Raw genomic sequence first — 17,354 nt, 5'->3', positions numbered from 1 at the left:
ATCACCCTTTCATTTGCCGACACAATTTACTGATTGGACGAAATTCTCCATCTCCTCGTTGCCTTTGCCATTACGTTCTGAATTAATTCACCCGGTGATTGTATATGCCGTTTCATATTAAAAATTTCGCAATAAAGAATGTCGTCTCAAGCGCCGAGTTGCGTCCCTGGTGTGACTATTTTGTGTGTTATAGAAGCATTTACACGTGTAAAATACTCGTATACCATCAAGTGTTACGAGTGTGTTGGGCGGCATTTTTTAGTAACTCGTTAGGAAACTAATTTAACTTTGCAGTAGCTTTTAATGCGAACTGCATCGGCTTTATGCGACGTAGTCGACACAAGAGGCGAGGTCCATCTTTGTTTTAAAGCGTGCTAACAAAAGAGAACCTCTTCCGGAAGTGCTATACAGAGTGAGGCGGAAATGATGGTACAACTGAAAAGGAGGTCATTTTTCATACAAAAAGAAACTTGAAAGTGTAAAATAAATTTTTTTTGTCAGCCGTGCCGCGGCAGCGGCTGTCAAAATATAAATAAAAATATATAATTTTTTATTTTTTTTAAATATCAAATATTTTTTTAGGTTTTTTTTTCTGATATTGTACAACTTTTACAGTGACTTAAATTCTTTTAAATTAATTCTTTGAATAAAAGTTTAATAATAATTTAACATTAGATTTGACAACACATTTATATGATACAAGAAAAAAATCATCCAATTTAAAAAAAAAAGATTCTAATATTCATAACAGAATTTCTCGGACAGTCACAGATGAAAGAAATATATTTTCCGTACACTTATGACCTTTTTGTCGTGCTACGATGTAATCATGTGAGATATTTATGTGCCTCGGTATTTACCAGATATTGCTTTTGTGAATAAACTAGACCTAAACCTCGTCTCGCGCATTATGTGCGTGTCCCACTATGTCCACGAATGTCTAAACGACGTGAAATATTTTTTCATGACGCCCAAGTCCTACGAGCAACCGGGCGAATGTGCGTACACTTTTTCGACACGGCAGAAAATCAATACCTTGCGGCCGGAAATTGAATTTGAACGAGTAAACAGGCCAGCGGCGTATTATAGTGCATGTTGATATAGTGTATAGATTTTTAAATAATCCTTCACTGGTAAAAAGTACAGTTTTATCAGCAGAAAATTTAAGCGCAGTTAAGTTCACGCTCGAGAGAATATCGGAAAACATTAAAACATAGCGATATCTGCAATTAGCGTTTGGGTTTGAAACAATATTTCACAAAGCTATAAAATTGTCAGACTATAGTTATTCAATGAACGGATTTCCTAATCTTTTTCCCGGCAGCGAAAAAAAAAAAAAAATCTTTCTAAAAGAGCCCAAGACGGGAAGCTTCACATTACGATCGCAAATCGCACTGTATTTTGCATAATTGCAGTTTATTGCGCGGGTCGGTGAAGGAGTCCATTTGAGCGTGAAAATAGAATTTCCGGAATTATCTTATCTACTTATACTTGCCTTCTTCGTCGCTACCGATCATGGCGTATCGCTCGTATCCGGTGAGATTCCTAACCGCTCCCAGGCCAAAGTCGTCCTTGGTCCATTGAATGGGTCCCTTCTGATCGAGAACTCGGCATGGAAGCGTCACCCGGCTGCCAATCACCGCGGTTTGATCCATCGGCTCGATGGCGAATCGCTGATAAACTACTTCCGTCGTTGTAAACGGCTTCAGCGTCGACGCTAGCACGGACGACGCGTTTGTCACGTTCGTAGCTGCCACTGTCTTCACCTCCATTGTCATGAGCAGCGAGAGGCAAATTATTAACGGTATCGTTCTTCGCCTGACTCTTCTGCTCTCGTTCCTGCGCAATAGATGAAAAAGATTTATCAGATCGTGCACTTGTCAAAATTCGATGCGATTAAGCAATATGGAATTAATTGCCGTTTATTGATATCTTTTTTAAATGCTATATCGCGATGTAAAGGTTTGACGTATAACTGATGTAAAATTTAAACAAACTCATCTTGAAATACTCGATCGAATATTCGTATGAATCTCGAATTATTTAGCGTGCCAACGAAACTGACTCGTAAGTGAAAAGCTGTCGCTTTCTTTTCATGAATTTCTCGCATTCTCGCTTTCTTTTCCCTTCGTGTCATTCGACGAGTACGTAGGTTGCCGTAATTTCTCGCTCATTTACTTCGTCGTCTTATCTAATTTATTTTTATAGTCCCATCGGATTCAAAAACGTAAGCTGGGGAGTAAGGGGATCGGATGCCGTAAAAGAGACGATAAAAGTATTGCCGGGTGCCGGCAATTTAGTATTGGAAGCAAGGGTGCGTTCTACACGTGCACGTTTACGTGGGTATGTGGCTAAGAGCACATATGGAATCGCCATTATGAGGGAAGCTTTTTTACGACGGTAATATAGTTTTGCCGTTGAAAATATACTACGTCTCGACAATTATCGCGCGGAGTGTTTTACGGAGTATTAAAACGCGCGATATCGTATCGGATAAAAAAGCGGCAGTGATCAGAACTAAATAATTCAGAAGATAGCTTACGGGTGAGTTGTCAGCTATCGCTTCTTTCCATTAGGAAGGAAGCGATTTATTTATTTTTTCTTTTTTTTTTTTTATTTAAGAATCGATCGTTTGCCCCTTTCTAACAAAATTCCTTTCATTCCCAGCCCGACAACATAAAAGAATTGAGAACCCCGATTGGCCGTTCTACTTGAGTTCTGGTATCTGAGGTTCAATGGTATTTCTTAATTCAAAACTTATACGATACATTCATCTTTCAGCTTTTCGTAAATGATAAATTAAACCTAGTAATCATTTTATGAGAGCTGATTTTAGCGATGCTAAAAGTAACCGCGTCGAGGAGTTTCAAGGAGAGAAAGAGAGAGAGTGCGCGCGCGCGCGCTTGTAACAAATTCAGTACCTAATTATTGACTTTGCGCGTTCAAAGTTGCGCATTTACTGACCCAACTATTAGCCCTTTATTATCATTTGGCAAAACAAACGGAAAGCGGAGGAAAGCGAAGTAGCTGAATCTCGGATCTCACAATCGTATTATGAACCGTTAATTAATTTTCGTCGTCTCATTAATACTTGTGGACTATCGTCCGTCATCTAATAACGGGAACAAGATGGTACTCGGCTTCTAGTCTCCTCACTCCCTGTATCTCGCGTCTGTGCGCGAGCACACAGCTCCTCCGTCATCCATCTACGTTTCCTCCTCCGATGCCGCCGTTCTTATTCGTCGTCGGTGAAATGATCGATAGAACTGAAAATCGCTCGAGGAGAGATTCTTGAGAACGATGTATCGTTCTCGTATGTCTTGTCGGGACTCGCGCGGTCTTCACACAGACGTGGCGCCTCGGCGTCGACCCCTGTGTTATCGTCGAAGCCGTTCGTTATACTGGGAGTTGCATCTTCCCTCCTCTCTCTCTCTCTCTCTCTCTTTCTATGTCGCTCTCGCTTTTCCTCTTGAGAGGGCGAAATCTCTCTTCCTCTCGCTGGAGGAGCAAAGTTACCGGGGCTCTCTACGAGCTAAGCGTTTCTTGTTACACCGTGTTCCGTTGGTTAGCAGATAGAGGATGTCGTAAGACGATGGTTCATACGACATCGCACGCGGGCTGCTTCTTATGAGCTCAATAGGATAATAACCCCCGCGGCAGTCGCTGCCGCGCCGAATGTCCGCCCGAATGCTTTGAATGGAATACGCGAGTAACGAGCGTAATAATAATTGTGCTTGTGCCTCGTATTCGGGCGCGTACCCTGGCGTCGTCCCCTCCGACGACGACGACGACGGCGGAGAGTAATCGTGCGGCGCGATACAAGACTTGGAACAATCTCTCTCGCTCCCGCGGTCGTAAGCGGTCCCCGCTCAAAGCGCGCTTCTTTTGACTCCGTTAAACCATTCTTCCGTCTTTAATGAACGCGAACGGTATCGCACGATTATTTGCCTTTGCGAGCGTCACGCAACTATAAAGAACTACTCGAACGGTAATCGCGCGCGCTCGACGAGATCGATGTTTGTCACTGTGCATCGCCACCAGTCTAGACTGACATCACTCCAATAGATTTCCGCTTATTCTCCACATAATAATTTGCAAGGGAGTAAAAATAAATTTTGTATCGAATGCAATTTACTCATTTACTTGGAAAACATTTATCATATTCCGTGACGTCTATGACAAGGCACGCCACCGGCTTACGAAACAGAATTGGGTCATGTCGGAATTGGATGGGATACGTCCCAGGCGATTTTACTACCAGTGATTTTACATGTACGTATATCACGAAAATATCGCACGCGCACGTTACGTCCAACAGCGGCGGCGGCAGCGGCGTCGGCAGCAGCAGCAGCAGCAGCAGCACAGCAGCTTCTATCACGCCCATTGGCTTTTTATCATTCACGAGAGTATCGGAAATTTCGAATCACCTCGCGAACAGGCGTGCAGCACACGCGTAGGCGTATTCGTAGATTATGCCGCTGGCCCCCGATAAAATAGAGCGCACGCCGATAGGAGCGTAAAACACAATCAATCGCGATGTCGTCCCGGCAATTACTAGCGAATGTTGCGATAATCACCAGCGCGTGTAGGCGAGCGGGCATGGGCGTTTAAATTTAAATAAAGTCACTAATCGAGACGGAGCGTCGAATTGGTTTGCCTGTCGGACGTCGCGTTGCGTTCATCGGCTAGAAATTTTAGCGCTCGAGAACATGTGTCTGCCTCTCTCGCTCCCGCTCGCTTCACTCTCTTTCTCTCCGCTTCTCTGTAAATGCATTTCGGTTGGCACGACGCGTCCCGTCGCGTCGAATCGATCGGTACCCCGATTTGACCTTCGAAATCAATTTTTCACCGCGCATTATTCGATACCCTGTTTTGCGATATTCAATTTTTCTTCAATTACAGCAATCCCCAGTATTTACGCGTGCATGGGCTCCGCGCGTTTCAAAAGTTTTGCATAGAAATAAACGTTGCAATAACGGGCACAGATAAAGAAAACGTATTATACGAGTCGATAGCGATATGTTACCGATATGATTGATTCGTTATACTGTTACATAAGTGTAACATGTGTTTAATCGTCCATTTTTAACGTAGTTTAGAAACATATTTGTCAGATTTATTTGCGCATTGAAAGAGTATATAATTTGAAAATAAAACACGAAACTAGAGCAGAAAAAAATGGAAAAAATTAAAAATATCGTTAGTTTTTTTTCAAATGCGGTTTAAACGTCTATTGAAATTTATATTTTTGTTTAAGATAAAATCAAAATACAAGTACACAATAATTATATAGGACGCTCAAACTGGTCGCTAGGGTATCAAAACTTTTTCTAACATTTCTCATTATAATCGAGTGTCCTTCATAATTATTTGATGATCCAATAAAGTTATTTTTAGGTCTATGACTAAATTTATAAAATACTGTAGCAATCGTTTTCTCTGCGCGAGTTTTGAATACCGTTTGCACTGTTAAATTTATCATAGTGCCGAATTCTATCCAGTTTGAAATATTTTTTATCATTTTTATAGGTCGTCTTTGCTTCTACTGAATACGTCGTCAATTTAAACTAAAACAACGAAGTGAATCAGATACAAATGTTACATTTGCCTCAAATTTAAATTATTATTTATTAAGTGCATACGTTAATGCAGACACCACTTACTTTGAAACTGAGCAATTTGATCGCAGAAACAAGTTGATCAGATGAGGTTGTTCTTTTTCTCAACATTCTAAACGAAATGTTGTTTAACTCAAGGGATTAGTTTAAATTTGATTCTTTAATATTTAACTGTCTGCTATTCGTACAAACACGAAATATTTATTGCAAATACCCATTTCCCCGTAGGCTTATCGTATTTCATATAATGTATCAGAGCTACATCTCTCAAATTTACCCAGCACAGAACCTAGATCTAGGCAAGACCCCACACCTACCGGCGGTATAATCCACCGCATCGTACATGTCCCTCGGAAGGATCCTCCTCGTTCGAGCGTGGAAGACTCATGCCGAAGCTCAACGGCGCAACGTCACCGATCAATTTGTCATGGGATGACCCAGTATCAAAGATACGAGTCCCTTGGGTCAGTGTAACGTGTTTCTGGGAACGTTGATACATGCACATGGATACGCGCGCGGTCGACGCGACGCGACGCGACGCGACGCGACGCGATGTGTACACATATGCAAACACACGATGTGGCATACGCCGCCGATGTACGTATGCACGCCGTACGCGTCCGTGTGGGCGTAGTGTGCGCGCTTGTTCGACGGTCGCACGACTATCTAAATATAACCCTACGACCGTGTACACACGTATATGGGATGTATTCAATGGTTATCGCGATTTTCGATACTCCCCCGACAAAGTCGGAAAATATTTCGTCACGCCGCTGCAGCTGACACTGCACCGGATAAGAGTGATGAGGGTGCCGTGGAATCAAGAATGCAGGAATCAATTTTCCGCATCCGCTCCGTTTATCCGCGCCATATCTCAAGAGTTTGCATCTTTTTTTTTTCGCTTAAAAAAACTATCTGAATTATAATAAAATTTATGAAAACTTTTTTCTCACATCAAATACTTTGGTCATCGTTTCCGCGCGTTACAACTTGGCATTAAAAAATTGAAAATGCTTATAATAATTATTTATAACGTGAAGATAAGACCGTGATTTACATTGTAAAATGTTTATAGTTTCTTAATACGTTTCGTGACGCATGTTTTCTATAATATTACTTTGAGCATTTAGTTTGTGAGTTAATTGAAGCGCAATTATGCGTTTATTTCGAAATATAAAAATCTGTAACCAAGTTGATAGGAATGCAGGCATTATATACGTATAACCTTATACATAATTTAAATTCGGAAAGCTGACAACTTGATGTATACAACATTGAAATGGACATCATTGAATAGCCATTTTACTTTATAGGATTGCTATTTTATGATGTTCCTACATTTTGAACATCATGCGATGGATTTGTAGAATGGAATCGGATTTGCGACCGCAGTATGCTTTATTATGTATGGTATGTGTTCCGACATGGTGGCGTATTTTATTTTGAACACAAATTCTTTCTTGCACGCCAGTTCAATTTCCCGACGGAAATTCTGCTGATAATTGTTATTTATCATAGAATTTTAGATATAAAATATTTGATCGCGTACGAGAAATAAATTTAGAATGATTTTTCAAAGTTATGTTAAAGCCATTTTCAAATAGATTGGAAAATGTAATAACCGAGCGCTTGAAACTTGATAAACAAGTTAGATCGATCATTATTTTTTCCCGCAACTTCATATTGATCGTAATTCGTTAAAGTCAAGGTAAAAGGACAAAAAAAAGAAAGAAATGCACTAGGTCGGGCAGGACGAGAAAGATCGGGTGATTCTCGAACTCTGTGCTGCAATTCTGTTGGGACGATCTGTATATTTTAACGCGGATAGTGCAACCTTCGCGCTTGTGCAGCGCGCAGGTCATATGGATAGATGCAACCTAATTTTTGATTGGCTCTAGGGATGGAGTGGAGGAGAGGCTTAACCTTCGATCCACGGAGAGAAGGTCGAGATTATACCGCAGGGAGCTCCCCTCCTTCCCTTCCCCTCTAAGCGGGTTCGAATTTAAGCCTCATTCCATCGCCGATTCGGCGGCCGGTATTAACGAAGCCATTAGTAGTTCCTTAACTCCGGGCCAACGGCTGTGCCAACACATCCGAAGTCACACGACGAAATCGACCCATCGCCATCACGAAATGGAACGAATATTTGTCACGTAAAAACAGGGCGCGACGAAAGTGACGTGAAGTTACGGGAGCGCATTAGTCTCGCGTAATGAAGTTCAAGTTGGAGACGCGAATTTCGTCCATTTACGCTTATCGTGGCTCGATTTATTATAGCCCGGCACAATACCGAGTTCGTAAAGAGCGCGATTTCGCAGAAATTACGTCGGCTTAGGAATTTTGGGATCATCTGCAGCCGGCATCCAGCCGGGGACGTTTTTATCCTCGCCAAAGTGCACAGAGGTTCTCTTTGTAGCCTTCTCGTGACGTTGGCAAACAATCCGGCTCTAAAGGTAAACCTTCGCGTTTGCGCCCCCCTTTCGCCCTCCCTCCCCCCGTCCTCCTCCCCTCTGTAGTGTGCATTCTTCGAGAAAATCGGATTATTATCGCGAAATCTATTTGGCGGTCCCGTTTGCTCGTATCAGTATTCACGGGATGTCGAAGACTGTCAAACGTTCCCCCTTTCCAGGACACAACCAACTGTTGTAACGCGCCGCATTGTATACTCACGCAACAATCAACATTGCCTATGTGCACCGTTGCATATACAAGTGTATAATGCTGTATATACTGCCCGTGCAGTGTGCATTCCTGATGCGTGGCAAGCAACGATACATCCCCATCCTCCCCCCATAGGCGAAAATTCGCAAGATGCGTCAACGGAACTCTTCCCGTCGCGACGCGTCGTCAGTCAAAAACAGGGTATGCGGGAATCGATACGTTTCCCTTTTGAGATTAATTGACTAATGGGATTGACGCGAAGTGGCACACATCGGTTTCTATTTATTTTATGAGAAAATCCCACTGTTATCGCTTCGGAAAATGTTCAATATCGTTGATCCAATTCGATCAGCTCTTATTGCATCGTAGAACAATCTATTTTTCCCTACGCGACGGGATAATGGACGTATGATCAATTTGTAATGTGGATTTTTTGTCGACGCTGTATGAATGTTGAGATAAGATCGCAATTGTTTGTACGTCTCTTTTTCTCTTTTTCCTTAACGATTACCGTGCACGCGCGCGCCTCAAATTGTTCGACGCCATCCCTTTATCTGATTTCAGCTTACTCCAACTGTCCGAAATTGTACGACTATTATCTGTCTATGTTGTGCTCGTAGAGCTCGCGATGCTCAAATATTCACGCATAGGTATCTGTAAGCGTTTTATTGCGCCTTCTCGTCCACTGCGACGCGACGACTTCATAGCGCGGAGAAATTCTTACATTCATACTACATTCATGCTTCTCGCCACGTGGCCGTACATATGTACATCGAATACGTCGTTTTCGCATTCCACCGTCGATTTCGCCGCCGTAATGCAGCTACGCACCGTACAATCGTCGTAATCCTCGAATGCTTGCGAAAGCAAATATCTGTGTACGGGCGAGCAATGCCACAATTTCACTCAGACGGCGCGTTTCGGGAGCACGGGGGTATTCTCGTTATCATATAAAAATTCCTATTCAAAGGGAAGCGCACATGCGACCGCGTCACAGGGACTTTCTCGTTGTACTTTCACGTTGACAATCCTTGAAAGTCTCATATTTTTGTCGTAATATGAAAATATATTTTCAAAGACAGGAATATGTGTGTCAAGAACATTGCGCGCGTTATGCGTCTGGTCCTGTGCATGTTTTATCTCTGCACGGGCGGCTCTTACTGGCGTATTATATTTTATTCAACATCGCATTCAATTCGAATACGTTTAACCGGTGTCAAAGGACAAAAGTATTTAATGCCATAAACTTTTAAAATGCACAAGTAACTTAATTGCTTTAACGTCATCTTTTTCTCTCTTTGAAATCATACTAGGATGTTAAACCGACGTGAATATCAGATTTCATAAATCCAAGTTTATAACTATTGGTACTTAGCCGTGACTACAGCATCAGCGTATATCGATAACAAATAACGCTATCTACAAGTTGGGGAGGAGGGAGTACTGCGCTTCGAATCGTTTCGCGGGTAATATTTTCCGCGCTGCGCGAGAGGAAATTCGTTTTCGCGAATCAGATTTCATTAGACAGGGAGTTGATACAATAGGTTGTACGAACCCATCGCAAAGAGCAATAAACGGTGTCGCCACGTCGTCGTACATGACGCGTATATACGTACGAGCGGGCGGCCGTTGACACATACACGCGCACACACTTTCGGGACGGATACATCTGCATTGCAGAAACGAGAGGACCATGCAAATTCAATATTTGCACCGTGATGGAATGATCATACCGAAGAGGAGGGAACCGGCGCGTGTGTGTGTGTGTGTGTGTGTGTGTGTGTGTGTGTGTGTGTGTGTGTGTGTGTGCGCGCGCGCGTGTGCGCGTGTGTGCGCGCCTATCTGACCCAGATGCTTAAATTGTCATATGTGCTACAGTTTCGTAGGAAGCTTAGACGTATAGACGGGCCAGCGAGAAAATGGTCTCCGGTACTAAGGCTTTGCGTATATACATACTCGCGTCCCCTGTCCCACCCTATATACGGTACAACCTATTTCGGCGAAAGAGCCACAACATTTCGTCCAGGGGAATGAGACGAGACGGAAAAGAAAATTAAGTTTAAACTCGAACTTTAAGATCGCAACAGTCCTGTATCTCGCGCATAACGCGAGGTACGGCTACGATAGTATTATACGTTGATATGGGCGGAATGGGAGTTATATACCGCATTGTTGTACCATGATACGACGACGTACGTGGATCGCAATCCGTCCACCCTCCATGTCGGGCTATAGACGCCATTCATGCGCGAAGAAATCGCACATGGCATGCGATATTGGAACATGAAAATAAACTTAACAATTTAAAAGATTATAAGCAACAATGCCGCGAGTATCGACCGAATGTTGAAAAAAATTATGGAGATCACGAATAGAGATTAAAATTTGTAAAATACAATAACGCTACTTTCAAAAAGATTAATTGTTCCCATTTTATTGATAAGCATTCTATGATCGTTTGATTATTTAAACGTGGTGTGTTGAAAAAAAAAAATGAAAAGTCGTGCTAGTTGGAAGTTACTACAATGTGTTAATTAAGAAAGTTGTATTAAACTAAATTTTCTTAATTTTTTTTAATATAGATAATTTTGCATATCTTTAAATATAATCAAAATAAAAAAAAAGAATTATACATACATAAAGATTAACCAAAATGATGTAATGTTATGGGACAGAAGCGTGCGAAATTTCGAAGAATCAAATTATCGTACTGTGAGTTAAAATGCTTTTATAATAATATAATTTCTATAACAAGTAATAAAATATAAAATAATTATAAAATAATATTGTGACAATTATATATGACATAAGCTAAAGGTTGTAGCAATTATAATTTTAACAAAACAGGTTTGTGTTTGTTTGGTATTGTGTGTTTTTACTGCATTATTAATTAATAATCCTATTCTTCATAAATATGTTATTAAATAGAAATAAAATGTTCGATAATAATTTTGTGCATAAACAAATATTCCAGGTACAGCGTATTCTTCGATAATGCTAAAAAGCCTCGATGTAGTAGATATTCCTTAAATAAAAGATGTTAAATAAATCAGTACAAATTGCTTTTGACATGTCGATATGTCTAAACGTTTAATTTGTCACTCCAGATAAGATACGATTTCATCGCATTTACCATTGATTGAAATATTGATTATTATATTGATTGAAACATTTCCAGTACAAATCGAGTATCGATGGGTTCATTAGATATCGAGTTAAAATAACACTGCATATTTTTGAACGTATTTTGGATTATTAATTATTCTGTGAGTCGATACACACTGAAAAGACTTAAATTATTCTACGAAGACAAAATTATTCTACGCAGAATTATGTCGATATCAGGAGGCAAGTCGTCAGACGAGGGCTTCCTTCACTTCCTCCTGAAGCATTGCACGACGTATCATGTACCGGCAATATGTGCGGCGCACCAAATCTGAGCGTACGAACTTTCGTCGTACAGATTCACCGTAGTTGAACGCTTCCTATTTGAAAGTTATGACGTTTTGGTATCAGGAGTTTCGTCTCCAAATCAGGAATTTGACATTAAAAAGTTATGAGGCTGAGACATCCATATTTACATACTTATATATATGTAGATACATCATGCGCACGTCCAATGCTTGTGAAATTTTAATATCTTCATAAATTTCCAAGTATTACGTGGCCCAATATTAAAATTAAGTTTGAAAAAGTATCAATTTTTTTTTAATTATGTGAATATAAAATCGCCTTTACTTTTCTACGCCAAAGAAAATACAGACGATAATGTTAAATTGATCGTCAATATTACTTTTCTGATTTAATTTAAGTTTATGTTTGAAACCGAAAGTAACGGCGCACAGTTCGGAAGAATTAGAATGGTACACAGTTTGAAAATTTGCGTTAAATTTAACGTATATTGCATTTCCCAAAGGTCTCAAATTTTTGTGTTAATTTAACACAAGATGAATATGTTAGTACTGTGTAATATGTAAATATTAAAAAAATGTATAAAAAATTAACACAAAAAATGTAACATTTCAACATAGTTTAGAAATGAAATATGGAAACATATTTCTTCAGTATAAATTAACATTTATAGTATGTTGACACGTACATTTTATTTACCTTGGACTTTATGTTTTGAAATTACATTATTTTTACGTTATTTGTTTATTCGCTCATAAATTTGTATTATTTTAACACAAAGAAATTTTAAATATCAATTTAACACAAAATGTTTAAATAACATCATCACGATGTAATAAATTATCACTTGAATATGTTAAAAATTTAGTACAAAAAATTGTAACAGGGATTTTAACATAATTACAAAATGTTTTTACTGTGTATATAAAATCGCACACGAATTACTGTTTCAGCATCCAAGATCTTGCCACGACCGTATAGTAGCATTTCAAACGTCTTGCTTTCAATATTAATTACTAAAGATATATAGATTTTCATCGATACATCGCGAATAGGATTTAAATATATCATATCGGAGTTAGGTACGTGAAAGTGCGTGATGTTGTCAGAATTACCTTCTACGAATACATCGCGCTACGCATTCAAGTTTGATCAAGTGCGCGACTCGTTGCACATCGTCGAATATTGTAGCGCATCGCGAAATTCTGGTGTTTCTCGTTTCGGGCGCATATTCATGCGGCCACATTGCTCGGTATAATCGACACGGCATCCGCCACGTTCGACAAGCGACGACCCCTTCTCGGTGACCTTTTCACGCCGCGGATCGATTCGTGGAACGATATTTCCTCGTTACCGCCGCACGTCGCGTCGGCGCGGCACGGGTAAATCTGTTTTAAAAACGCCGCAAGTTCAGATGCCGCTGGGATGGCAAGTTCAGATGCCGCTGGGATGGATGATGTAGAATCACACAGCCAGCTGCGAATCGTTCAACGTTTGATCGGTCTAATATTTCGAATCGTCAGATTTGGATTGGAATTTGTTTACGTTGCGCAGTGTAAGTGTAAAACTCTCGATTGTAATATCTCGACACGCGCGCGCGCGAACGGTTGAGAGACCTTCGAAAATGCGCGCAACACATTTGAAATTTTAAAAGCGGAAAAGTGTCGCTGGCGCGAAGCTCATCTTTTTGCATTATAAACAGACCACTTCTGTATCGAGGATAAGAGAGCTTAAAAATAACGGGAGTCCGGAGATGGCTCGCGGAAGGGAAAACAATAGGATGGAGGAATGCGATAGAAGTTGAAATTGTTTCACAGAAACTATCTAGAGTCATCCCCTCTGCGGTTGACACTTCGATCGCGGTCCCAACTGTTCCCAAGGACAATAGCCGCTAATTTGATTAACTCGCGATTAATTGCATGTCCAGGACTAAAGCGGCGGTCTCACCGCATCAAGCACCCGGTGATATATATTCGCATTGACAGTACAGATACCTGATAGTGTCCGTCAAGGCAAAAGGCATGATCGCTTTCCTTGCCAATGTCTCTGATGGCAAGGAGCTATAAGCTCCTTATAGCAAGTTGCAATAGCGCGACGTTGCCATAATCTACTAAAGCAAGCCTCTTAGATCGTAATATAAGGAAAGGTCCTTTGATACAAACCCCCTGTCTCTTTCGTGGAGATGCCCATGGAGACTCGCGTGCGAGCGAGCGAGCGAGCGTAACCGTCCCTGAGCCGCATCTGGCAAATTTTCTGGAGAAACCTCTCGGAAAGGCGGCACGAAGAAATACGAGATGTATTTCCATACCGAGTTAACGTAACATTCACGGTTTCGCGCATAAAGCGATTGGCCAAGTATATACGTTTACTCCGTCGCGTCGCTACTGCCGCCGCCGCCGTCGCCGTCGCCGTCGCCGTCGTTGTCGCCGTCGTCGCGCCGCGCCGCCGCGTTTTATCGATTTCCGATTGTATTTTCGCGACGCGACGTTTAATCGAAAATACACATACGTTATGTGCTTTTGATATTTCTGTAAATTGGTTATATTATTGTGATTGTGCGCTGTTAATCCATATTGATGTGCCGCATTATTTTTACTTTCCACTAAAGGTAAAAAGGTGAGGCGGGAGATGTGAAATTTGCGCGTAACATTTCGCGTGTAAAACTATTGGCAAAGTACACGTATTTACGATGCGCGCTCCCATCGGTTTTCGATTGTACTCTCTTTCGCGAGGTGACATTCAATTAAAAATACCCGCGCGCGCATTCTCCTGCCGTTTCCGTAAACCTCTTCCGTTAATCCGCATACATTGTCTGCATTGTCTTTGCATCCTTTATGATAAGGGGATAAGAAAAGAGAATTCCGAGGGGGCGCAACGTGGACCCCCCCCCTCCCTCACCCCCAGTGTGGTTAGTTACACGATTGTCCAGATAATGTCGTTGATTGAACAAACAATAACATCGTTAAGGCAGTAAGTGGAATAATCGAAGTATCGATAATCTGATTTGAGCGGACGAGCAGACCGCGAAAATACGGTTTATTGGCTCGGGCCGAAGCCTCACTTCCCCTTCTACGGACAAATGCTATTTGTTCGTAGAATTTCCGGTTTCATTCCGGGCACAATAATTGTTGTTACATGCATTGTAGCGTAAGAATTACCGTACCACTCCGCGTGCATCGCGTCGGTAAGAGTGCTGAAACGGGAAGGGAAATTTCAACGAGGAGCCAGTATCGTATTCTGTTTTGTAATTTCTACGTTTCGTAAAATCGATTCTCTATCGCGCGTCCATGAAATTTCTCCTCGTTCATTGAAAAAGAGATGCTGAAGGGGCGATTCGATGATACTGAGAGAAGCTAATACCACGTCGACCTAATAGATCGACACATCCATTGAGGTTGAAGAGCAAAAACCGGCACCCGAACACAAACTTAGGTAGAACGAAAATACTTGACGATGACAAGAACTCGGCACACCCGAGGTAAATGGACTGTTAGACATAGAGAGCTCCTACTATCACGCCTACATATTTACTTATCAGTGCTGTCTTTACTTATAGCACGTATCATTACTCACACATACAGTTACGCGTAGGAACATGCTGAAAATATTTTACGCGGTGAGAATAACTTGCAGTATTATTTAATGCGTTCGTTCTTACAAAAAAAGAAATGTATAATTACGGAAGATTACCGCAAGAATAGTTTTGACTCACCTTGACAATATCAGGAGGGGAAAAGAAATCGGGTAATTCCGACTAAGGATCGAAGTCTCTTGTTTTTTTGGGGGTGGCGACTGCTCTTTACTGTTTAAGCTATTCAGATTATATTCATTATCACGATAGCGACACTCAATTTTAATACCATTGTGTTAAAATTCAAGACTATTAATAACTATTAATACTTAATACTATTAAAACTTAATACTATTAACTGTTAAACTCCTGTGTTTCGATATACACTTGCCAGTGCTGAAAATCCATAATATACGTCACTTGTAAATTTTTAGTGCTAGCGAGTGGATGTCCACGGTATACGAACATAGCGAACAGGAAAGAGTTCCTTCCTTGGAGTGAGAGAACCATTAAGCGCGATTGATTGGTCTACGCATAAATACTTTCACTTACTAGCTACATATTAATATCTTTTACCTGTAACGAGAAAGATTTTTAGCACCATCTGTGTTAAAAGTTACCTAGCTTAATATTAACCTAATATTAACCTATTGGATAAGAAAAAGTTTCTTCTACCTTTCCTTTAGAAAGCGAATCTTCCGCATACTTTTATGTTCTCACTCGATTAGCATTTCTTCATAAAAGGCTTTAATTAAGCTCATAGATGATTTGTATGTTATATCACAACGTTAGTGACGAATGATAGTATGGCGTGTATCTTCTCACTTTCACCAGATCGCTCCGTCGCGTCGTTCCGTGTTAATTTAAGTAAGGCAAACAGCGAGAACGATACCTTCGCTCGCTGGCACAATCTGAACAGCGGTGCTGACACACGTTAATACATGCGACAGCACTTGATTCAATACTGCTTCGGCGTTCATTATTCCGCGAAGTTTCGTTAGCATTACTAATTAGAATGCTGAGGAATGGCAAATCTCAGAAGTTTTCCCGAAACTCCCATTGTACCAGCCTGTAATAAGAACGGCCATTATTATACTGTTTACAATCTCTAGAGGTGAGTGGAAACTTTGCGCCAAGTGCATCGGGGAGTTCAGAGGGATGATGGAAAATTCAGATGTAAACGCCGAAGAAAACGGCGAGATACGATGGATCTAGGTCTGGTGCTAGGGGCAAAATTTCTTCGTTAATAATTTGATAACGTGACACACGACGGTATTTGCGGTAACGTACAGCGCGACTACGAAATGTTGCTACAAGCAACAATAACTTTTTCTAGATAAACGTTTCATGTGTCGCTTTTATCAAGATCGTGTTATCTTATCAATTTTTTCGAAAAAGACTACGTACGTATCGCGCGCTGCGCGCTGTGTATGTTCGCACACGCGCCGAGAACAAGCAAACGTACGGGGAATAAAAAAAGAGAGGACCAAGAATCAGGAGGTAATCCTCGAAAATGAGAGAGCGAAATGTACCATGAAATATGTACCTATTTTCGAATACGGAGGCGCGCGGATATTCACCGACGCGCCGTGTCAAATAAATCTCGCAGAAATGAGAAGTAATGCGCGAATACACTAGCGCTTCCTGACGTAATCGCTGGAGCTGCGGAGAATTAAAAAGGGTAGTTTCCGAAATTATACCATATGACGTAACACGCGTTTCCCGACACATTTCCCTTTCTTCTTGCGTGCCGCTGCCCTCATTATTCTTCGTCTCTCCTAATGGGGAAACAACAGCAGATAAGATTTGTTACATCATAGCGAACTTTCAAGACGCATGTACATATATAGAGAAATACGTATAAATGATTGATTCGAAACAAAAGTGTAGAGTATATGCGAAGATGTAATGCCAAGTTATGTGTTATCGCTCTCATTTATTGCGCGGTAATTTAATAAAAATGTAGACGGGAGCAGAATGTATAAAATAAATTACTTTGTTACTAAATATATATATTTTAGCAACTTTCCGGCATTTTATCTCTCGAGGGACGGAAAAAAAATATTAGGCTCTGATGATTCCTACCAAGAAAC

General features: G+C 41.0%; 1 protein-coding gene and 1 long non-coding RNA gene across 4 annotated transcripts in view; one reads left to right on the top strand and one right to left on the bottom strand.

Annotated features, from left to right (window-relative positions):
• LOC105194533 overlaps positions 1-17,354 on the top strand; it is a 235,121-nt gene that overhangs the window by 58,662 nt on the left and 159,105 nt on the right. The window lies entirely within an intron of this gene.
• The window catches only part of LOC105194534 (irregular chiasm C-roughest protein), a 130,559-nt gene that overhangs the window by 41,507 nt on the left and 71,698 nt on the right, over positions 1-17,354 (bottom strand). For all 3 annotated transcript variants that reach the window (XM_011159490.3, XM_026138729.2, XM_026138728.2), the window contains exon 2: positions 1,496-1,839. In XM_011159490.3, the coding sequence (XP_011157792.1) occupies positions 1,496-1,839 (344 nt within the window). The remainder of the gene's footprint in view (positions 1-1,495; positions 1,840-17,354) is intronic.

The sequence above is a fragment of the Solenopsis invicta genome, chromosome 3 (assembly GCF_016802725.1).
Source record: "Solenopsis invicta isolate M01_SB chromosome 3, UNIL_Sinv_3.0, whole genome shotgun sequence".
NCBI lineage: Eukaryota > Metazoa > Arthropoda > Insecta > Hymenoptera > Formicidae > Solenopsis > Solenopsis invicta.
Note: the sequence above shows the minus strand (reverse complement) of the source record. Positions and strands in the feature narration are given on the sequence as shown.